This window comes from Callithrix jacchus, chromosome 16 (genome assembly GCF_049354715.1).
Source record: "Callithrix jacchus isolate 240 chromosome 16, calJac240_pri, whole genome shotgun sequence".
Lineage (NCBI taxonomy): Eukaryota > Metazoa > Chordata > Mammalia > Primates > Cebidae > Callithrix > Callithrix jacchus.
In genome coordinates this window covers 87,739,311-87,764,513 of record NC_133517.1, presented here as the reverse complement: position 1 = coordinate 87,764,513, position 25,203 = coordinate 87,739,311, and the positions used below count along the sequence as shown (strand labels likewise).

General features: G+C 36.8%; 1 protein-coding gene across 3 annotated transcripts in view; it reads right to left on the bottom strand.

The window, feature by feature from the left end:
* NUDCD1 (NudC domain containing 1) overlaps positions 1-25,203 on the bottom strand; it is a 72,000-nt gene that overhangs the window by 22,598 nt on the left and 24,199 nt on the right. For 2 of the 3 annotated variants that reach the window (XR_013527810.1, XM_002759294.6), the window contains exons 5-8: positions 22,501-22,683; positions 18,385-18,589; positions 12,792-12,936; positions 8,093-8,218 (exon numbers count right to left, since the gene is read on the bottom strand). Coding sequence is in view for 2 of the 3 variants with exons in the window: in XM_002759294.6 (XP_002759340.3) it covers positions 8,093-8,218; positions 12,792-12,936; positions 18,385-18,589; positions 22,501-22,683 (659 nt within the window). In the remaining variant the exon portion in view is untranslated. Of the gene's footprint in view, positions 1-8,092; positions 8,219-12,791; positions 12,937-18,384; positions 18,593-22,500; positions 22,684-25,203 lie in introns of all 3 variants that reach the window. The other variant, XM_008983346.5, reaches the window with a different exon arrangement.

Here is a 25,203-nt window from a genome sequence, read left to right as displayed (position 1 = left end):
TATTTTGCCATTCCTTGGTTTTAGTTAATATGTTCAAATATAGGAAATGAAAAAAGGTATCATCAACTGCAGGTATCTCAGTGACCAACATTAAACTACTGATCAACACTACTTAGGAGTACTAAGATGAACTGACATTCTCAGGGAAGCTAAGTTTAAACCACAGCATTTTATGACACCTAAGCTATAGCTGCCTTTCCTAAAAAAGTTAGGCAGAAAACAGTATCTAAGAGTTACAACACCTAAAACTATACCTTTAAGAACAACCACCAGATTCTTCATTATTAGAACAAATAATCCTCAGTTAGGCGGATTCAAGAGCCTTCTTGAGTCACACTTGAAAGTGGTTCTCTAAAATTTAACCCAAGATAATAAAGAGAGGAGTATCTATGTGATGGCTCTTATTTACTACAATTCAGGCAATCATCTATGGAATTAGGTCAAAACTAAACAACATCTAGAAGTAAAACTCCTAAAAAAAATTGAAACAGCTCCGATAATCTAGGCTTTTCACTGGTACCCAGACTGGATATGATATATCTGGGGAAATCATTAACTGCAGGTATGTCAATGACCAACATTAAACTACTTATCAATGCTACTTAGGAGTCTAAGAATACTCTTCAATTAGAAGAATAATAGAGAAGCAAGGGGGAAAATAAAAGACATAGGCAAATTTCTTGACATCCAAGATGGACCTAAAACCATTTTTTTAAATTTAATGACTGTCACTAAGAGATAAGTCAAAGAAATATATTAAGCACCTATTGTGAATCAGAACCTTTGGCATGTGTTGGGGACAGTGGTAAAATGTCATCCTTGTGGTTTTTAGAACTTACTGCTGTCAAAGGGTGGTGAAGAAGAGAGCAGTACAAAGACAGAAGTTAATTGTAAGAGCAAATACTTAATTTCGATACAGCTTCTAATGGTACTTCTGCCTAGCCATTGGTCCTATGCCATTCTGCCTCATTTATCTACATAGGCATAATCTGGAAATGATCATTTTACAACTTCTTGGAGCACTAACTAATGTTCAGCCATTAAAGAAAGCTGATGAAAGATGGAGCGGTAAGAACAACCCAGGATTGCAGCTCTCAGTGAACACGCAGAGGGTGAGTCAAAGCCGCATTTCCAGATGGATCTTTGTTGCCCACAGAATGGGGAAATTCCCAGGTGTAGGAGACACGGGACGCCAGCGCAGCTGTTTTGGCTGGTGTGGCCACTTCAGCCAGCGCTGCAGCGCAGCGGCACTCCACAACACGCCGCACAAAAGGCACTGGTCTGGGTGCCCTGTTAAACCGGCAATCTGAGACTTGGGAGGGCAGATTAGCATATCCATCTGATTAAACGGGACTTGGACAGTGAGCCAGATCAGGAGATTCCTGGGAAGCGGCGTTTGAGCCAGCGCAGTGGGTCCCTGCATGGGAAATCACACAGATCCCGGTGCCCTAACAGCAGCTGACTGAGAGTCAACCATTCAACTTTTAAAAAAAAAGGTGCTCTGAGGTAGGGAGCCAGGGGAGCAGGCTCGGTGGGTTTCACCCACACAGGGATAAACAAAACGGCGATTCGAAACGCTCTGGGTGGAGAGTTTCACTGCGGGCACAGCTGAACTCAGGACAGTGCAGCTCGGTGGAAGAGGGGCATTCGCCATTACCGAGGTGATCCGCCCCTATTGAGGTACACTCCCATTGCTGACACAGCCTGCCGTTGCTGAGGCAACCCGACATAACAGAGAGACACTGCCACAGGGTGGAGCCTATGGCAGCAGGGCAGAGACCTCGGCAGCAGGGAAGAGCCCGCAGCAACAGGGCAGACCCCACGCCAGCAGGGTGGAGCATCGGCAGGCAAATAGTGACTAGACTGCCTCCTAGCTGGGCAGGACAGTGCAACGGACACTCATAAAGAAAGCACCAACCCCCTGAGACAGAGCATCTGAGGAAAAAAAGGGGTTTTATGAGTTCTGCTGCAGCAGACTTAAACATACCTGCCTAACAGCCCTGAATGAACAACGGAGCTCACAGCTCAGCACCTGAGCTCCTATAAAGTACAGACTGTCTCCTCAAGCAGTTCCCTGACCCCTCTATGTCCAAAAAGTCATCACAAAAAGGACTGATCAGACTGAAATTTGGCGGGCATCAGTCTGGGACAAAGATAGCAGAAGAAGAAACTGGTAGCATCCCTCACGGTTCTGCAGCTGCTACAGGTGTACCCCAGACAAGCAGGGCCTGGAGCAGACCTCAGCAGTCGTACAGCGGAGGGGCTAGACTGGCAGAAGGAAAACCAAGTAACAGAAATACTTTATCATCAACAATCTGGGCATTCACTCAGAGACCCAATCGAAAAGTCAGCAACTACTCAGATGACAGGTAGATAAATCCACAAAGATGGGAAGAAACCAGCGAAAAATAAAGGAAAACACCTGAAAACAGAACACCTCGCCTCCTACAAAGGACCAAAACTCCTCACCAGCAAGGGAACAAAGCTGGACAGAGAATGACTGTGACGAAATGACAGAATTAGACTTCAGAATGTGGGTAATGAGAAACTTCTGTGAGATAAAGGAACATGTTTTAAATCAATGCAAAAAGCTAAGAACCTTGAAAAAAGATTCGAGGAAATGATAACAAGAATGGATAACTTACAGAGGAATATGAATGAATTGAAGGAGTTGAAAAACACAATACGACAACTTCGCGAAGCATGCACAAGTTTCAACAGCCGAATGGACCAAGCAGAAGAAAGAATATCAGAAGTAGAAGATCAACTCAATAAAATAAAACGAGAAACCAAGATTAGAGAAAAGAGCACAAAAAGAAATGAACAAAGTCTCCAAGAAATATGGGACTATGTGAAGAGACCAAACCTACGTTTGATAGGTGTCCCAGAATGTGACGAAGAGAATGAATCCAAGCTGGAAAATACTCTTCTGGATATTATCCAGGAAAATTTCCCCCACCTAGCAAGGCAGGCTAACACTCAAATGCATGAAATACAGAGAACACCACAAAGATATTCTGCAAGAAGAGCAACCCCAAGGCACATAATCATCAGATTCACCAGGGTTGAAATAAAGTAGAAAATACTAAGGGCAGCCAGAGAGAAAGGTCGGGTCACCCACAAAGGGAAGCCCATCAGACTTACAGCAGATCTCTCAGCAGAAACACTACAATCCAGAAGAGAGTGGGGGCCAATATTCAACATTCCTAAAGAAAAGAACTTTCAACCCAGAATTTCATATCCAGCCAAACTGAGCTTCAGAAGTGAAGGAAAAATAAAATCCTTGCAAACAAGCAAGTACTCAGAGATTTTGTCACCACCAGGCCTGCTTTACAAGAGCTCCTGAAAGAGGCACTACACATAGAAAGGAAGAACCAGTACCAGCCATTCCAAAATCACACTATATGCTAAAGAGCATCAACATAATGAAGAATCTACATCAACTAACAGGCAAAACAGCTAGCTAGCATCAAAATGGCACTATCAAATTCACACATAACAATATTAACCCTAAATGTAAATGGACTAAATGCACCAATCAAAAGACACAGACTGGCAAATTGGATAAAAATCCAAAACCCATCAGTGTACTGTATCCAGGAAACCCATCTCACATGCAAGGATACACAAAGGCTCAAAATAAAGGGATGGAGGAAGATTTACCAAGAAAATGGATAGCAAAAAAAAGCTGGAGTTGCAATTCTCATCTCTGATAAAATAGATTTTAAAGCAACAAAGATCAAAAGAGACAAAGAAGGCAATTACATAATGGTAAAAGGATCAATACAACAAAAAGAGTTAACAATGCTAAACATATATGGACCCAATACAGGAGCACCCAGATACATAAGGCAAGTTCTTAATGACTTACAAAGAGACTTAGACTCCCACACAATAATAGTAGGAGACTTTAACACTCCACTGTCAATATTAGACAGATCAACCAGACAAAAAATCAACATGGATATCCAGGGCTTGAACTCAGACCTGGAGCAAGCAAACCTGACAGACATTTACAGAACTGTCCACCCCAAATCCACAGAATATACATTCTTCTCAGCACCACATCACACCTACTCTAAAATTGACCACATAATTGGAAGTAAAGCACTGCTCAACAAATGCAAAACAACTGAAATCATAACAAACAGTTTCTCAGACCATAGTGCAATCAAGTTAGAACTCAGAATTCAGAAAACAACCCAGAACCGCAAAGCTTCATGGAAACTGAACAACTGGCTCTTGAATGCTGACTGGATAAACAATGAAATGAAGGCAGAAATAAAGAAGTTCTTCGAAACCAATGAGAACGAAGACACAACGTGCCAGAACCTCTGGGACACATTTAAAGCAGTCTCTAGAGGAAAGTATATAGCAATAAGTGCCTATATGAGGAGAATGGAGAGATCCAAAATTGACACCCTATCGTCAAAATTGAAAGAGCTAGAGGAGCAAGATCAAAAATACTCAAAACCCAGCAGAAGACAAGAAATAACTAAGATCAGAGCTGAACTGAAGGAGATTGAGACACGAAAAACCCTTCAAAAAATCAATAAATCCAAGAGCTGGTTTTTTGAAAAGATCAACAAAATAGACAGACCACTAGCCAGATTGATTAAAAATAAAAGAGAGAACAACCAAATAGATGCAATAAAAATGATAAAGGGGAAGTCACCACAGATTCCACAGAAATTCAAACCATCATCAGAGAATACTACAAACAACTCTATGCACATAAACTAGTAAACCTGGAATAAATGGATAAATTCCTGGATATCTGTGTCCTCCCAAGTCTAAAACAGGCGGAAGCTGAAACTATGAATAGACCAATAACAAGGTCAGAAGTAGAGGCTGCAATTAAGAGCCTACCTCACAAAAAAAGCCCAGGTCATGATGGGTTCGCAGCCGAATTCTACCAGACACACAAAGAGGAGCTGGTACCACTCCTTCTGAAACTATTCCAAATAATCCAAAAAGAGGGAATCCTTCCCAAATCATTTTATGAGACCAACATCATCCTGATACCAAAACCTGGCAGAGACCCAAAAAGAAAAGAAAACTTCAGGCCAATATCCATGGTGAACATAGATGCAAAAATCTTCAATAAAATAATGGCAAGCTGATTGCAACAGCAAATCAAATCACTTATCCATCATGATAAACACGATTCATCCCGGGGATGCAAGGCTGGTTCAACATACGCAAGTCTATAAACATAATTCACCACATAAACAAAATCAAAAACAAAAACCACATGATTATCTCAATTGACGCAGAGAAGGCATTCGACAAAATTCAACAGCCCTTTATGCTAAAAATCCTCAATAAACTCGGTATCGATGGAACATATCTCAAAGTAATAAAAGCTATTTACGACAAACCAACAGCCAACATCATACTGAATGGGCAAAAACTGGAAGCATTCCCTTAGAAATCCAGCACTAGACAAGGATGCCCTCTTTCACCACTCCTATTCAATATAGTACTGAAAGTTCTAGCCAAAGCAATTAGGCAAGAAAAAGAAATAAAGGGCATTCAAATAGGAAAGGTGGAAGCCAAATTGTCTCTATTTGCAGAAGACATGATAGTAAATCTACAAGACCCCATCGTCTCAGCCCAAAACTACTGAAACTGATAAGCAACTTCAGCAAAGTCTCAGGATATAAAATCAATGTGCAAAAATCACAAGCATTCCTGTACACCAATAACAGATGTAAAGAAAGCCAAATCAAGAACGAACTGCCATTCACAATTGCTACATAAAGAATAAAATACCTAGGAATACAACTCACAAGGAACGTAAAGGAACTCTTCAAGGAAAACTACAAACCACTGCCCAATGAAATAAGAGAGGACACAAACAGATGGAGAAACATTCCATGTTCATGGTTAGGAAGAATCAGTATCGTGAAAATGGCTATACTGCCCAAAGTAATTTACAGAATCAATGCTATCCCCATCAACCTACCTTCACAGAACTGGAAAAAACAACCATGAACTTCATATGGAACCAAAAGAGAGCCCACATAGCCAAGTCAATTCTAAGCAAAAAGAACACAGCGGGCACATCACACTACCGGATTTCAAACTATACTACAAGGCTACAGTAATCAAAACAGCATGGTACTGGTACCAAAACGGAGATATAGACCAATGGAACAAAACAGAGGCATAGGAGGCAACACAACATATCTTCAACCATACAATCTTTGATAAACCTGACAAAAACAAGCAATGGGGAAAGGATTCCCTGTTTAATAAATGGTGTTGAGAAAACTGGCTAGCCATGTGCAGAAAGCAGAAACTGGACCCCTTCCTGACACCTTACACTAAAATTAACTCCAGATGGATTAAAGACTTAAACGTAAGACCTGGCACCATAAAAACCCTAGAAGAAAATCTAGGCAAAACCATCCAGGACATAGGAGTAGGCAAGGACTTCATGAACAGAACACCACAAGCATTGGCAACAAAAGCCAAAATAGACAAATGGGACCTAATGAAACTCCACAGCTTCTGCACGGCAAAAGAAATAGTCACTAGAGTGAATCGGCAACCAACAGAATGGGAAAAAATGTTTGCAGTTTACCCATCTGACAAAGGGCTGATATCCAGTATTTACAAAGAACTCAAATAGATTTACAGGAAAAAAACAAACAAGCCCATTCAAAAGTGGGCAAAGGATATGAACAGACACTTTACAAAAGAAGACATACATGAGGTCAATAAACATATGAAAAAATGCTCATCATCACTGGTCATTAGAGAAATGCAAATCAAAACTACATTGAGATACCATCTCATGCCAGTTAGAATGGCGATCATTACAAAATCTGGAGACAGCAGATGCTGGAGTGGATGTGGAGAAATAGGAACACTTTTACACTGCTAGTGGGAGTGTAAATTAGTTCAACGATTGTGGAAGACAGTGTGGCAATTCCTCAAGGACCTAGAAATAGAAATTCCATTTGACCCAGAAATCCCATTACTGGATATATATCCAAAGGACTATAAATGATTCTACTATAAGGACACATGCACACGAATGTTCACTGCAGCACTGTTTACAATAGCAAAGACCTGGAACCAACCCAAATGCCCATCGATGATAGATTGGACTGTGAAAACATGGCACATATACACCATGGAATATTATGCAGCCATCAAAAACGATGAGTCCGTGCCCTTTGCAGGGACATGGATGAATCTGGAGAACATCATTCTCAGTAAACTGACACAAGAGCAAAAAATGAAATACTGCATGTTCTCACTCATAGGCGGGTGATGAACAATGAGAACATATGGACACAGGGAGGGGAGCACTACACACTGGGGTCTATTGGAAGTAATAGAGGAGGGACAGCCGGGGGGGAGCTGGGGAGAGATAGCATGGAGAGAAATGCCAGATATGGGTGAAGGGGAAGAAGGCAGCAAAACACACTGCCATGTGTGTACCTATGCAACTATCTTGCATGTTCTGCACATGTACCCCAAAACCTAAAATGCAATAAAAAAATAAAGAAATAACATAAAACTGTAAGTGGTGATCAATATGTCAGAGGCTTATGATTCATTAGTTTGAATTCCATAACTTTTAATAGATAAACATCTCTGGAAATTAAAAAAGCCTTCATATAACAGATTTTTAAAAATAGCATCATTACAAATACTGCAGTTTTAAAAGTTGTTAGTTATTGTAATGTTTAGAACCACTACATGCAGACATGACCAACATCACAATATAGTCCGACTATTAAACCACAGATTTAAATAATATGAGGAAACGCTTCAGTCTATGAGGTTGAATGAAAAAAAAAAAGTGAATTATTATTCATTACCAGGTCACAACTGTATATTAAAAACCTGTACAGAAAAGTGCCAGTTGAAAGATATCAATATACAGTGGTACCAAAACTATACAGCACCGTTTTGCTGAATGTGGCAGTAAGAATACATGCTACTTTAGGGAGTGATGAGACTTATCAAACCCAATAACTGCTAATCAAGTATCTTTGAAAAACATATATTGACCAATGATCGTCTGAGTAAGTCTATTAACAAAATTTTAGAAATATTAACAACAATAACTTACCACATGAGTAGTTTTTAAGGTACTGCCATCAAATCTGCATAAACTGGAGCTCTCCTCGAAGAAAATATCACATTCTTCTAACTCTTGTGCATTACAAGGCGGTTTTTCTTTATCTGGATTTGGATTCTTAGTCCAGAAAATAAAATAAGTAAATAAGTAAAACAAACAACAAGGGAATGGAATTCTTCATCTTTAAAAATGTTAAGGTTATAGCAGTAATTAAAAATAAATCGCAAACCCATGACCAATAAAATTATAATCATACAAACAAAGAAATAACATAATGATGGAATCAGCAGAAAAGGATATGAAAATAGGTATTAAAACATCCTCCATATACTCAAAGATATAAAGGAAAACATGAACATGTTGAGAAAGAGAAAAAGATTTTCTAAAGAACCATACTGAACCTCTAGATATAAAAATGCAAATCTGAAATGAAAAACAAAACAGATGTGACAGACAGCTGATTAGACACTGCAAGAGAAAAGACTAGTAAGCCTGAAAAATAGCAATAGTGACTGCGAAATGAAGCACAAAGACAAAAAATAAAAACAGAGAAACTCATTGACCCAAGAAACAATATCAAATGGTCTAGCATATAGGTCACTGGAGGAGGGAAGGAAGAATGGGGAAAAAATTGAATAAGTAAGGGCCAATACATTAAAAACATGAAAATATAATCATACAGATTCAAGAATGTCAAAGAACTCCAAGTACAACAAACACTTTTTAAAAAAAATCAAAAACCACAGTAAGTCACATTATAATTACATTTCTGAAAAGCAGTAATAAAGAAACTCCTAAAAGCACACAGAGGAGGAAAAAATACATTATTTACAGAGAAACAAAGATATAAAAGACAGCTAATTTCTCATCAGAAACTGTAGGCCAGAATACAATGGTGTATATTTAAAGGTGTAATAGGAAAAAATAATCTGTCAACATTGAATTATATACATAACAAAAATAACTTTGGAAAAGGGAAGAAAAGAGAAATATTTTTGCAGGAAAAAGCTGAGAGAACTTATCACCAGCAAATCTATACTAGAAAAAATGCTAAGAGAAGCTCTTCAGCCAGAAAAAAATAATATCAGATGAAAATGTCAACCAACACAAAGGAATGTAGAATAGAGGAAATGGCAAGTATAAGAATAAATGAAAGACCTTTTTTCACATTCTTAATCTCTTTTAAAAGAGAAGTACTGACTATAGCTAAAATAAGTGTATTATTAATTTTAATAGAATATAAAGTATAAAAGAACAATAATACAAAGAATAGAAAAATGGAAAATATAAATTTCTTCAAATGTAATGAAGTGATAGTTTTTAAAGACAGTTGGTGATAAGTCAAAGATGTAACCCCTAAAACCACTAGAAAACACACACACACACACACACTCTCTCTGTCTCTCTCTCTCTCTCTCTCTATCCCCCTAATCAAGCAGAAACATGGAAATACAATTAACAATAAGCCTAAAGTAGACATAAATAAATTCATAAAAGCAATTTTTAAATGTTCCCTTGCTTCAATGGAAGGGCCACTGTCTGGTCTTATATCACAGAGTAAAAGGATCACAATAATTAAGCAATAAATTATACAATTTTTGAATATAACAGAAATACAATTCTACTACTGACCAAATGTGTAAACATCTAGTTTGCTAAAATACACAGCTATGTTAATTCTCATGTTATTAAGAATTTAAGGAAATGGTCTGAGAGAATTCTGAAACTAAATGGATGGGAGTTCTAGAAGATGAAAATACTCAACATGTGCCCATACCCCAGCTGGGATATGGAGTCCCTACTTGTGGCTGTTGCGTCTAGTCTAAATATCAATGGGAACAATTATGGCTGCTGTGGCTGCTTGTAAAGGCATAGCCAGCAATCTCCTAGTTAGTTGATGCCATCCTGTGCAGTGACTCAAGGAGATACCCATATCCAGCAGAATAGAGAAAGTGCCCTATAGATTTCTCCTTCCCTTTCCCTTCCAATTATTCCTACTTTAGAAGCAGAAAAAATTAAAAGTTCAGGACTATCAAGGCCACCAGTGCCTCACAGGACAAGATTAGAAAAGGAAATTGCAGAGAAAAGGGTCAAACATGCTATGTGGCTTTCCATGGGCCATTTACTGATTTCTAAACTGAGTTGAAAAAGGTGAAAAGCAGCAAATAAGGAGCTAAGAAGCTGAGTTTGAGGCATTAAAGTGCTTGGGAGTCAAAAATTAGACTTCAGGGTCCATATAGTAGGAGAAGCCCTGGTAAATATCTAGGCTTTCAGTTGAGATAAATGAAAAGTTTTGCCTTAGATATAAGAACAAACATGGAATAAATCAGCCATGTAAAAGACTAAAACCCAGAATCAAATCAAATCAATCCCCTGTGGAATTAAGAAGATATGCTAAAAATTTAGAGAATGCAGCTACAATAGTGTTTAGAAGGAAGTGTACAACATTAGTGCTTTTACTGGAAAAGAAAGGTCAAAAATCAACTATCTAAGCTATCACCTTCAAAAACAGAAAAAAAAGAGCAAAATAAATCCCCAGTAAACAAAACGAAGAATATAATAAATGTAAAACAGAAATTAAAAAATTTAAAGCAGAAAAACAAAGACAGTGGAAATAGATGCTCACATTAGACCTGTATCTGTTAAAGAAATTAAAGACATTAAAAACTAAGGCATCATAACTAAGACCTTCCAAAAACGAAAACTCAATGTCCAGACTGTTTCAGTGACAAATTCTACCAAACATTTTAAGACATTATACTAATTCTATACATTCTCTTCTAGAAGACAGAACACTTCCCTAATCTTTTAATAAAGTTATTACCCAGATGCCCAAACTGGAAAAAAAACTGTCAAATATTCCTCACAAATAGATGTAAAAATACCCACGAAAATACGAGCAAATCAAATTCATCAATATGTGAATGGATAATACACCATGATTAAAAGGGGCTTATTCCACCAATACAGAAAATTCTAGTATCACTCATAATAAAAACTCTCAGCACACACAAATAGAAGAAAATTTTTTCCATGTAATAAAAAGAATCTATCCTTCTTAATGATAAAATAGTCAATTCTTTTCCCTAAGATCACAAATAAGGGAAGAATGTCTGCTTTTACCATACAAGAGTACTATATAGCTGGGAGCAGACGTTCTAACCAATGCAGTAAGGCAAGTATGAATATTTGAAAAACATAAAACTGCCTTCAGCTGCAAGTAAGACTGTATGTTTATCTTCTCAAAATGTAACTAACACATTGGTGTTCAGGCATAAATAACTTTCTCATAAACATTAATATTCAATTTTAAACCATCAAGTTTAAAAGTAGTTGACAGTAATTATCTACAATCTCAAAACATGTCTCCACTACTGTCACTGTTATTATATCCCCAGAGCCTAAGGCAATAATACTTGCCATATGATTGACTATAAGGCAATGCAGCCTGCATGGCTTGTAAACAGGGCTATGAAATCAAAGTTTTGTAGTCCTACATATGAATTCCAGTGATTCCTGAAATTCTCAATTACTACTGGCAAACATGAAACTTGGTTTCTCTATTTAGCCGTGTTTCCTTTTGACAGAGACATTCACTTTCAATATTCTAATCTTTCTATCTTAGGATACAATTAACATAACAGTATAAATAATTCTTTATCAGTCTTCCTCATCTCTGTAATTCAAGAGGGCAAAAAATCAGACATCTTCTATATGCTGATATCATCGTTAGAAAATGAACATATAATTTAAAATTCTGATGTACTGCTTGCTGTATTTGTTCACATTCTTTTTTTTTTTTTCTCGAGACGGAGTTTCGCTCTTGTTACCCAGGCTGGAGTGCAATGGCGTGATCTCGGCTCACCACAACCTCCGCCTCCTGGGTTCTGGCAATTCTCCTGCCTCAGCCTCCCGAGTAGCTGGGATTACAGGTACGCACTACCATGCCCAACTAATTTTTTGTATTTTTAGTAGAGACGGGGTTTCACCATGTTGACCAGGATGGTCTTGATCTCTCGACCTCGTGATCCACCCGTCTCGGCCTCCCAAAGTGCTGGGATTACAGGCTTGAGCCACCATGCCCGGCTTGTTCACATTCTTGACATGATCTTACAAGTCATTAGAGTGGGAACGTATTCAACCTCATGATTAAGTACTGTGTTGTCACTGTAATCATCACAATGAATTATATTATCAATAAAAAATAACTATACTATATATGATACATATATCCTTGCAATATTCTAGGATCACCTCAAAAATTTCAGTGATAAGCAGATTCTTAGCAAATAAATTATAACATTATAATTTTTATCCTACCAGCATTGGTCAGTTGATTCTTCTAAAGAATACGTGGAGTGGGAGAGAGAGAGAGAAAAAGAGAGAGAGAGAAAGAGAGAGAGAGAGAGAGAGCGAGATCGAGAGAGAGAGCACGAGCATGCACAATACATACACATACATTCAGATGCACACAAATCCTCTATATTGTATGACCACACATATATGTATGAATTTACATAGTATAAGAAATAAGTATTAGAACTTAGGCCATATTCAAACATCAGTCAGAACAGTAGTACCTAATCTTTATATTAGGAAAAGCAAAATAATGTTTGAAAAGCATGGCATAATCCTCATAATACATATATTTAGACCCTTGGAAAGTTACACTACCATTCCAACTACTTACCAGTTCTTCAGAGGTCAAATGCATCAAACGTTCAGCTATTGCAGCACACTGGGTTGAATCTCTTATAAGTTCCCCTTGTTTATCTCCAACTACTAGCTCTGGCCAGGTCAGTCCTTCATTCTTCTTAATCAAGGAAATCTCCAAGCTGTAAGTTCAAATGAGAAAAGTGATGTTACATTAAGCAATTATACAAATTATACAATCAGTAACAACCATTGTTTGTTTCTCTCTTCTATAGAAAGTACCCTCCAGTGTCCAGAGGATGGTTTACCAAAAACCTTGTTCATTTAAGTTTTGTATATGATGGAAAACCTATAATCCAACAGCAAATCATCCAGATTTAATAAACAAAGAAAGTACCACTGGAAACGGTAAATCAAATGGCTTGAAGAGAGGATTAGCTGGAAAGAGTGAGGCCATCCGGAAAGCACTGGTATGCACTATGTTCCTGAACTTAATAGAAATGCAAGAAGCATGGATCTATAAGACATCTGGGGAATGGTGGTGGGTGTGGGCATGTAAGCAAAGAGGAAAAGGCCTGTAACTAAAGGATAATTCGTGTGTCTGGAACCAACAATTAACTTTATTTTCACAAACTAAGAGCTGTAATCTATGATTATTAACCTAAAGATCAAGCAGGTTAAATCAATGCAAATCTTAATTTTAAAATACAGATTTTAAAGACTTGAAAGTATAAATAAGGAAAAAAAATTAACTTTGGTAATACAGAGAAAAAGGATGTTAATGTGTTCTCTATTAACTTACTTAAAATCTAATTCTGTACATTTAAGACATTAAACAATTCCAAATGCACTAGGAACTCTGAGATCAAGGACTGATGCAGCAGGAAAGGGAAAGAAAGGAGAGTTGAGGCAGACTATAGACATAGGAGAAGTAGTAAGCTGGCCCATATAATAGGAAGGAAAACCCAAGTAAGATGCTTTGGGAGCACCCACTGCTATAACAGAAAGAAAAAGGGACTGGTGGTAGCTATTCCACAGAAAAGCAACCTTCTCCATGTGTCTTTTGTATATGTGTACCATATTAGCTCATGCCCTGGAACACAACTGCAAGAATACAATAATAACTATAATTATTAAATAGGACATGCAAACTTATCAGCTGTTCTTTTTCAAGACTGTTATAATCACTACCTCATGAATTAATTATAGCATTTAACATTTTTGTGAAACTGCCTATTTTAAGAGATAATAAAAAATAATAACATGATACTTATCATTAGCACTGAAAATCACTACCACAATAAAAGCCTAGATTAAGTTACATTTTTTCTTTTTTCATTTTTCTTTCTTTGAGACTCAGTCTTGCTCTGTTGCCCAGGCTGGAGTGCAATACTGCAATCTCTCTCATTGCAACCTCTGACTCCCAGGTTCAAATGAATCTTATGCCTCAGTCTCCCAAGTAGCTGGGACTACAGGCTGTGCCACCAGCCTGTCTTGCTAATTTTTGTATTTTTAGTAGAGACAGGGTTTTGCCATGTTGGCCAGGCTGGTCTTGAACTCCCGGCCACAAGTGATCTGGCTGCCTTGGTCTTCCAAAGTGCTGGGATTACAGGTGTGAGCCATTGCGCCCGGCCCCCAGATTTAGTTACATTTTATAAGATAAAAGCTAATTCTAATAATGATGACGATGATGATGATGATGATAATAATGACAATAGCTTATATTTACCTACATGTCAGGTGCTATCTTAAGCACTTTACATACATGTTTTAACTCATTGGTCAAAACAGCCAAATAAAGTACTGTGAATATTGCTATCATCACCACTTTACAAGTAAGAAAAAAAAGTACTGAGGTTAAGCAACGTGCCAAGGTCACAATCTAGTTAAGCAGTCTGGCTCCAAGTCCATATTCTTCACTACTGCACTATTCTGCCTCTCTGAAAAAATACATGTAAACAACTATTAAAGAACATTTACCCAGTGAACTGCTCTTAGTTGCTACCTAAAGAAGACGGAAAGAGTTGACACAATCTGTTATAATTTTCCAAACCATCATTAATTTGCACAGCTAATCAGTGTACCCTTCTTGTAAGACTGAATTTACACATTTTAATTTTGGTATTGTATCCTACCATCCAAGCAAAAAAAAAAAAAACCACACACACACAATGGCAAACATAAACTACAGATAAATTAACAAATCTTTCTCTCACTAACAAAATGAGAGAATAGTAACTTTTGAAAATGAAATGTAAATAAATCAAGTACAGAAAATTGTGTGTTTTTAAACCAAGGATACCACCTACACCACATTGTAATTATCTTTTGTAACACAAAATAATCAACACCTCAAATTTAATGGAAAAATAGTACTATTCTATGTTCACACATTGAATGCTGAAGTTACTTACATGAAGTCAAGCTATTCCCCTGGGCCTTTGCTGGGTTACTTTTTAATGACTTACATTTAACAATATGTTGTAGTTGGTTTGCCAATTTGTAAATGTGACTCACATACACATAAATATAATTAAATACAGTATGTGGAGATACAAAATACCTTTAAAAGAATCTTTCAAGCAATTGTTTTTTATATATTAAAAAGTATAATGAAATCACCAAATGTCTTCATTATTGAAAAATAAGCTACCTGTTTTTACAACTTCAAACTTTCTATGAGCTGGATATATTTTTCTTAGATGGTCATGATTTAGACTCATATCTGACTCACATGGATCATATACTACTAACTAATAACTATGCTTTGTGTAAAAACACATAAGTTATCCTTTATGCAACATCAACTTAAATCAGAAGATTTAGGTTGTATTCTAAATCAACCAATTCTCATTTCTGACCAAATTTGACCATTTAAAAAATTGACTACCTAACTCATAATTACTAAGACCTGATTTAAAATAATTTTATTAATCCAAATAATTGGGGAGTAAACTGTCTGGAATAATAGATTTGCAAAATGGCAAGGTAGTGGGGGCATAAGATTAGTTTTATGAGACACTTAACTTTATTTTTTTTTAAATACAGTTTTGCTCCTTTAATTGAGGTATCATTCATAAATAAAATTCACAGATTTTAAGTGTAGAATTTACTGAGTTTGACCAATGCATATCTCTTTGTAACCCAGTGAAGACTGAATTATTTCCACCATACAGGAGTTCTCTTGACTTTTTTCCAGTTGATCTCCCTACACCCTAGAGGTAACAAGTAATCTCATCTGCATCACCATAGGTTAGTTTGGCCAGTTCTACAACTCCATATGTGGAATCAGACGGTAAATTTTTTTGTCTTTGGCTTCTTTCACTCCACACGTTTTTAAACTATTCATATTGCTTTTTTTTTTAATTGCTAGCACTTTATTACAGAGTAGCTTCCATTATATGAATACACCACACCTACTTATCCATTCACCTTTTCAGTAACACTAGAGATGTTTCTAGTTTCTGGCTTTTATAAGTATATCCGCTATAAATATATATTTGCAAATTTGTTTTGGCTTTTTTTTTTAATACAAATTTTCACTTGGGCATGGGGGCTTACGCCTATAATCCTAGCACTTTGGGAGACCGAGGCAGGCTGATTGCTTGAGGTCAGAAGTTTGAGACCAGTCTGAGCAACATGGCAAAACCCCATCTCTACAAAAAATACAAAAATTAGCACTGCACCATTGTACTTCAACCTGTGAGCTGGACTGAGACACTGTCTCAGAAAAAAAAAATTTACTTATATTCATTTCTTTTGGTTAAACATCAAGGAGTAGAATTGTTGGATTAAAAATAGGTATGTGTTTAACTTGATAAGAAACTGCTAAACAATCTTCCAAAGTGATTGTATTATTTACACTCGTACCAGGTATGAATGAGATGCTGGTGCTCCACATCCTTGCCAACGTTTGATACAGTCAGTCTTCATAGTTTTAGTCATGTATCTGTGTCCTACTCTAGTTTTAATTTCCCCAATGTCTAATAATAATTACCTTTTGATGTACTCACTAGCCATTCATATATCTTCTATTGGGACACATCTATTCAAATCATTTGACCATTTTAAAAAATTGTGTTCTTTTTCTTATAAATTTGTAAGGCTTCCTTATACACTAATGCAAGTCCTTTGTTTAAGATGAGTACTGTGAATATTTTTTCCCAGCCTATGGCTTACCTTTTGTTTTCCTAATGGTATCTTTAGAAGAACAAAAATTTTTAATTTTGATAGGGAGAAAATGTTTGTTTTGATGAAATCTAATTTATGTATTTCTTTTTTCTTTTTTGAGACGAAGTTTGGCTCTTGTTGCCAAGGCTGGAGTGCAATGGCCTGGTCTCCGCTCACTGCAACCTCTGCCTCTTGGGTTCATGTGATTCTCCTCCCAGCCTCCCAAGTAGTTGAGATTACAGGCACCGCCACCACACCTGGCTAATTTTTGTATTTTTAGTACAGACGGGGTTTCACCATGTTGGTCAGGCTGGTCTCGACATCCTGACCTCGGGCAATCTGTCCACCTTGAGCAATCTGCTCGCCTCGGCCTCCCAAAGTGCTGGGATTACAGGCGTGAGCCGGTGCAACTGGCCACTTATGTATTTCTTTTATGGCTTCGTGTCCTGAACACACAATTCACAAAAGAAATGTAAATGGAGAATTTACATAAAAAAGATTACCACAATTTACAAAGCAATATTAATTATTCCACTTGTAGAAATTTATCCTTCATATATATTTCTACACATATAAAATAATATGTATATATAAATAAGTTAGTGAAAATAACCTAAATGTAACAAAATAGAGGAGTAATTGTCTAAAATAATGGTGTAGTTGATAAAGTAAAATACTAAGATGTCATAAAAGAGAATTTAACAATTTTTATATATTCATTATATAAAGATCCCTAAGATTTATCATTGCAAGTGAATAAAAGCAAGCTGTATAACTGTGAAAGTATGTGTTAAAAACTTTTGTTGTTGTTAGAGACAGGGTTTTCTCTTCTTGCCTAGGCTGGTCACAAACTTCTGGCCTCAAGTAATCCTCCAATCTCAGCATCCCAAGGTGTTGGGATTACAGGCGTGAACCACTGCAGCTAGCCACCAAAGGTAGTTTGTGTTTTCTTTAGAAAGAAAAGGAAAAAGTATGTGCAATGCTTGAATATATATAAAATATCTCTGAAAGTATATTAACAACACAGATTGTGAGGAGTGGAAGGATGGGTGACACATAGGTTTGTGTTGGTAGCAGACTTCTCACTCTATATCCTTTTGTATATTTTAAATTTTAAAGAATGGAAACATGTTATTAAGCCAGAAAATTAAAGAATAAAAAATTATTTCTATTAAAGAGTTTGAAAAAGTTCAATTTAACATAACCATTTCCACCTATTATTATTATTATTGTATCCAGAGCTGGTACCATATTCTGCAAGTAATAACTAAGCTACTATCTTTAATTTCAACTAGAAATATGTTTTTTGACACAATAATTCTATTTTTAATATATCTTAAGAAAAGTAACCAGCAATACAGACAGAACTACTGTATTAATCTCTGATCTAACAACTGTGGAAAGAGTAAAAAGAAAAGGAAAACACATAATAGAACATTAAAATACAACTATAATAATACCTATTATTCTCTTTAATTATCCATGTACTACTTTCATGATCAACAGATGAATAGAGTTTTCCTTCTAAAAACTGGTGATCCTTCAGTACAATGTTGATGTGATCAGGCAAAAACTGTACTTGAATGTCTTCCTTAGTACTGTCTTCTGGAAGCTGTATCATTACTGTCAAATCATCTTCAGTTTGTTGCCAGTAATACAGAGGTTCTACTGTGAAAAGAAAAATTCATCATGTAATAAAAAATTAGAGAGCATACACATAAAAAACTAACTAAAAAACTTTTAGCATATTTACTAGTGATTATCTCACGAAATGTAATTATAAACAAATATGCACAGATCTCTTTGAGGAATTTTCACTCAAAGATTTGGAGCATTTAACATGATATTTTCTGCTTCCAGACTTACCTAATGCTTGAGGAGATAAAGCACTCATAAAATACTAATGATAGCAATCCTCTATCCTCATTTCTTCCCTCTCTCCCTCCCCTAATGCCTCTTCCACTCCTTCTTTCCCTTAAACACACACACGCACGTGCGCGCACATACACACACACACACACACACACACACACACAGAGTGAATCCCTACTTCAAAAGAACATAAAGTATGTTACCCAGAAAAGTTAGCAAAGTTGTTATATAATAATACCTCAGTGGATATCTTCTGCCAGAGAAGGGAAGATGCGTAAAACCACATGCACTTTTAGTATAAAGGACATACTAGTCTAACCCCTCCTGTGCATACATCACAGTGCAACAGGGTCCTCTCCACTCCACACCTAAGCAGACCTCCAGACATTCAAAACAGCTCTTTGCCCAGATTGGCAGCCTTAACTGCCCCACCTTTCCTATGCATAGATCTGGTGTTGGGGGGCCCTCTCTGCTTCACACCCAGGAAGACTTTCAGGCATTCAAAGCACCTGTTTGCCTGGTTCAACAGCCAAAGTTAACCTACATCTCCTGTGAAGAGATTTCCACACAGAAGGACACTCTCTGCTCCACGCCCAGGCAGAGCTCCAGGCACTTTGGGTACCCACTCTTCTAGATTAGGAGTTCAGGCTATCCCCTAAACCCTGTCCAGAGAACTTGGAACTGGGGCGGGGGGGGGGTGGTACGCGGACTTCCCAGCTCCATACCTAGGCATGCCTGTGGGCATTCAGTGGCTGCCAAGTGGATTCTCCCTCGGTGCTGGTGCTTACACCTGCCCTTGGGGGATATGTAGGCAGATCTGCCCAGTATGGTCCTGCCCATCTTGGTCCACGCTCCCCAGGGCTGAGCAGGGAGCTCAGACAACTGGGCACTCCAATAATCAGCCCATTGCCTAAGGCAACAAAGAGCTTCTCCCAGTAAACAAGGATTAAATATATACCCAGCTGCACTGGCTGCAATTGGCTTTTACCAATAAGCACCATCTACTTACTGGCTTGTAGGTTAAACTGCACAGCCAAAATACAACCTGCCAACAGAAGTGCATAGGGCTATGAAAAGCAAAGCCCAAAGACCCTACTCAGCAGTCACACTCCCTAGAGACGGAAAGAGAAAGAAATAAAAACAACAATATTATAAGGAAAGAATGAAAAAGAAAAACATCCTACCTGTAGAAAAATATTATAAAAATTAGAAGTGGCGGCATCTCTAGATAAGAAACCAGTGCAGGAATTCTGGCACCACAAAAAAAATCTGAAAGTAGTAACACAACAAAAAGTATCACTAGCTTTCTAGGAATGGTCCTTAACCAAAATGGAAGCCGAGAAATAGGAGATAAAGAATTCAAGGCATGGATTGCAAGGAAGCTCAACAAGATCTGAGACAAGGTTGAAAATCAACACAAAGAAACTTCTAAAGCAATCTAAGAAATGGAGGAAGAGATAAACATCTTTAAAAGAAATCAATAAGAGCTTCCAGAATTTAAAAAAAACCTCACTTATGGAATTTCAAATTACAATTTAAAGTTTAATCAACAGATTGGACCAAGCAGAAGAAAGAATTTCAGAACTTGAAGACCAGTCTTTCAAATTAGCCCAGCTAGACAAAAAATAAAGAACAAATTTTTTTTTAAATGAACAAAGCCTTTGAGAAATATGAGATTATGTAAAGTAATCAAACCTATGAACTACTGGCGTTCCTGAGAAGAAACACTAAACAAATAGAAAAACATATTTGAGGGAATAATTCAGAAAATTTCCCTAATTCTGCTAGAGAGGTAGACATCCAGGTACAAGAAATCCAGAGAACACCCGAGAAATACTATACAAAATGAAGATCACCCAGGCATATAGCACTAGACTGTCCAAGGTCAACACTGAAAGTAAAAACCTGGCCAGGTGTGGTGGCCCACGCCTGTAATCCCAGCACTTTGAGAGGCCAAGGTGGGCAGATCACGAGATCAGGAGATTAAGACCATCCTGGCCAACATGGTGAAACCCCGTCTCTACTAAAAATAGAAAAATTAGCTGGGTGTGGTAGCATGCACCTGTAGTCCCAGCTACTTGGGAGGCTAAGGCACGAGAATCGCTTGAACCTAGAAGGCAAAGGTTGAAGTGAGCTGAGATTGCACCACTGCACTCCAGCCTGGTGATGGAGCAAGACTACTCTTAAACAAACAAACGAACAAAAAACAACCCTTAAAGGCACCTAGAGAAAAGATATTATATACAAACGGGACTCCAATAGGCTAGCAGAAGACTTCTCAGCAGAAACCTCACAAGCCAAGAGAGATTGAGGGCCTATTTGCAGAATTTTTAAAGAAATTCTAACCAAGAATTTCATATCCTACCAAACTAAGCTCTGTAAGTGAAAGAGAAAATCTTTTCCAGGCAAGCAAGCACTAAGAGAATTAGTTACCACTACACTAGCCTTAACAAGAGATTGTTAAGGAAGTTCTAAACAGGGAAATAAAAGAACAATATCTGCTACCACAAAAACACAAGTACAGAGCCCACAGTCCGTGTAAAGCAACTACACAATAGAAACGACAAAGCAACCAGTAACAACTTCATGATAGAATCAAAACTTCACATAAGAATATTAACCTTAAATGTAAATGATTAAAATATCCCACTTAAAAGGCACAGAGTGGCAAGTTGAATTAAAAACAAATACCCAACTGCATTCTTCAAGAGACCCATCTCACACATAACAACACCCAAAGGCTCCAAAAGTAAAGGGCTGGAGAAAAATTGACCATGCAAATGGAAAACACAAAAGGGCAGGGGTTGCAATTCTTACACCAAATAGAACAGATTTTAAACCAACAACGGTAAAAAAGGACAAAAGGCATTACATAATAAAGGGTTCAATTCAACGAGAAGACTGAAGTATCCCAAATATATATGTGCTCAACAGTGGAACACCCAGATTCATAAAACAAGTACTTCTAGACCTATGAAAAGAGTTAGCAACAAGACGATAGTGGGAAACTTCAACATACCATTCACAGCATCACACAGATCATCAAGACAGAAAACTAAAGAAAAATTTCTGGACTTAAATTTGACACTTGATCTAACAGACTTCTACAGCATACTCCACCCATCAACCACAGAATATACATCCTACACATCTGCACACAGAACATAATCCAAGATCAATCACATGCTCAGCTATAAGGCAAGTCTCAATAAATTGTAAAAAAAAATCAAAATCACACCAACTATAGTCTAAGAAATCACAGTGGAATAAAAATAGAAGTCACTGATAAAATTATGTGATTCTGCCCTTAAGGAACTTACTTTTAGTTGAGTATAAAAGGTAAGAACATGTACATTAACTTATTTTAAAAAATTAGTATCTTCAATACTATTCTACTAATACCATCAATACTAATAGCAAATATTATTTATTTGATAACTATTTATTAAGCATCTAATCAAGGAAGCTAATAAATGTTCTTTTTAAAATATTTTTTTGGTAATGACAAAATGATCAAATTAAACCAGTTCACACTCTTAAGGTAGCATATCTTACAAAGGACTTCTGGAAAATATATGAGAAAATAAAGAAAAAATTACGCATCTATCTTGCCCTTGTAAAACTATTAACCTATTTGGGAAAACAAAAGACATAAATATATGTTTACACAAATACAAACAAGCACTGTTAAGATGACAAATTACCTTTGATTTTCTGTGACATGTCTTCATCCATATTTCCTTCAAGATCTTGACCAACCTGAACAAATGTGAAAGACTTGTAGGAGACAATCATTAAACCCTTTCCATCAGGCTCAATAGCAGCATAATGTGGCACTGACTTTCCACGGAGAATATCACGCTTAATAATTTCATATTTTTTATTATCTGTAAAAAAGTGTTTTAAAACAAAACATTACAAATAAAAACGATCAACATATTCTGATATTTCAATATCAATTTCAATTATAATTAAATACTTTTAATGTATTATTAAAAGGTACACTATTATGAATCTTTTCATAAGGATAAACAATTTACAACTTAATTTTCTGTAACTAAGTCCCTATTTTAAAATACTAGGTCTGTTGAAATGTGTTCCCGATTGTCCTGTCCAATGTGGTAGTTAAAATACTAGGTCTGTTGAAATTTGTTCCCGATTGTCCTGTCCAATGTGGTAGTCACTTGCCACAAGTGGCTACAGAAAATTAAGTAAAATTTAAAAATAAATTCCGCAGTCACACTAGCCACATTTTAATTGCTCAATAGTCACACATGGCTAGTGGCTACTGCAATGAATAGTACACATATAAAACGTCCATCTTGGAGAAATTTCTATTAGACAGCAGTGCCCTAGAACTCCAACATAACTGGCTTACTTGGAATAATAGCTTCTATATGACCAACATCTCCTTGACTAAAGCCTGTCTGCCTCTTTACCAGGTACATGATTAGCATCTTCTGAAAAGGGTCACAAATTGAAGACAATGGGAAACATGCAGTGTGGACTATTTTCCTGCCTGCTCTAACTCCCAATAAGGGGCATTTTAACACTGAAATATATTTACAGCAGAAATAATTTTTTTATGAACTCATTTATCTATATGATTATAATTAAACATAAATTAGTGCCACTTTTAACTTGTGATACAAACAATTAACTGTATTCCAAAAGTTGCTGACAAATTGTATTTTCCTATAAAGACAGGAATTTTTTGCTTTAAAATGTACTCAAACATTTTAGCTGACCCCATAACTTTACCTAACTGTTACTCTATTAAAAGTGGGTTGTACTTGTAGGCTTCATACTGAGTAGTCAAAAATCACAATTCAATGTCATAGTATTATGAGTTATACATAGTAGTATCATCTATTCTAAAATGTCATTGTTTTCACTCAAAAATCTCCACCTACATTCACACATTCAATTCACACATTCAGAACAGGCTTGTAATTTTATAAATGAACAAAACTCCTATACTTCCTCTACAGATACGTGCAGGGGCAAGAGTCCTACTTGGCTTTAAAGATCCAAACATAGACATTACATTATTTATAGGGTGGCCTTTCCCAACATGCATGGGACAGAAAAAAAAAGGAAGATCTCAAAAACTGTATTCCATGGGTAAATACTTGTAAGAAATGCTAGGTTAAAATCAAATGTAAATTTTCTTTCTTTTTCTTTTTTTTTGTTTGAGACAGGGTCTTGCTCTGTTGCCTGAGGTAGAATGCAGTGGCACGATCACAGCTTACTGCGGCATCAAACTCCCAGGCTCAAGTAATCCTCCCACCTCAGCCTCCTGAGTAGCTGGGATTACAGGTGCATCCCACCATGACCAGCTAATTTTTTTGTAAAGACAGGGGCTCAGTATGGTGTTCAGACTGGTCTCAAACTCCTAGGCTCAAGTGATCCTCCTGCTTTGACCTCTAAAATGTTATTTTAGAGTAATATTTGAATATATGTCGAAAATGTATAAAATACATGAAATTCAAATTTCAATTTCAATGTCCACAGGTAAAGTATGACTGGAACACAATCATACTCATTCATTTATATATTGTCTATGGCTGCTTTTGCACTGTATCAGCATAGTTGGATAGTTGTGACACAGATCTTATGGTTACCAATTGGGACTTCAAAAAAGTTTTCTAATCTAATATAAAGTTTAAAGTTACTGTGTTCCTCCAGAGATGAAACTACAACACCAAAAAGAACTAATAAATTATACTGAATACTTCAAAGAACAAATACAGAAAACTTATTCAGTTTCTTTATAAACGATTTTGAGATATCTATTAGATAGATAGATGATAGACACACAGATAGATAAATAGATAGATAATAGATGTTTGCTTTAGAATAAAAGGGAGAACTCTCTTACGAAACAAATACTAATAGTCTTTATTGAATTGCAAACTAGAAGCTACGGTGAAGAAATTTCTATAGAGAAGAATGATAAGTGAACTTACATTAACTTATTCATAAATGAGTCAGCTTAATAAAACTACTGAGAAAAAGAGCATAGAGTCATTACGGAAACAAGCACTCTCAGTACTCAACTACAATTAAAAAGAAAACACTCGATGAGTCAGTAGAAACTAAGCAAAGGCAAAGAGATTTCTTAATACCATTAACGAAATCCTAGTTAATTCATGAGATTGTAATTTCTTTTTTTTTTTTTGAGACGGAGTCTTGTCTGTTGCCCAGGCTGGAGTGTAGTGGCATGATCTCAGGCTCACTGCAATCTCCACCTCCCAGGGTCAAGCAATTCTCTGCCTCAGCCTCCTGGCAGCTGGGACTACAGGCACCTGCCACCACACCTGGCTAATTTTTGTATTTTTAGTAGAGACGGGGTTTCGCTATCTTGGCCAAGCTGGTCATGAACTCCTGACCTCATGATCCACCTG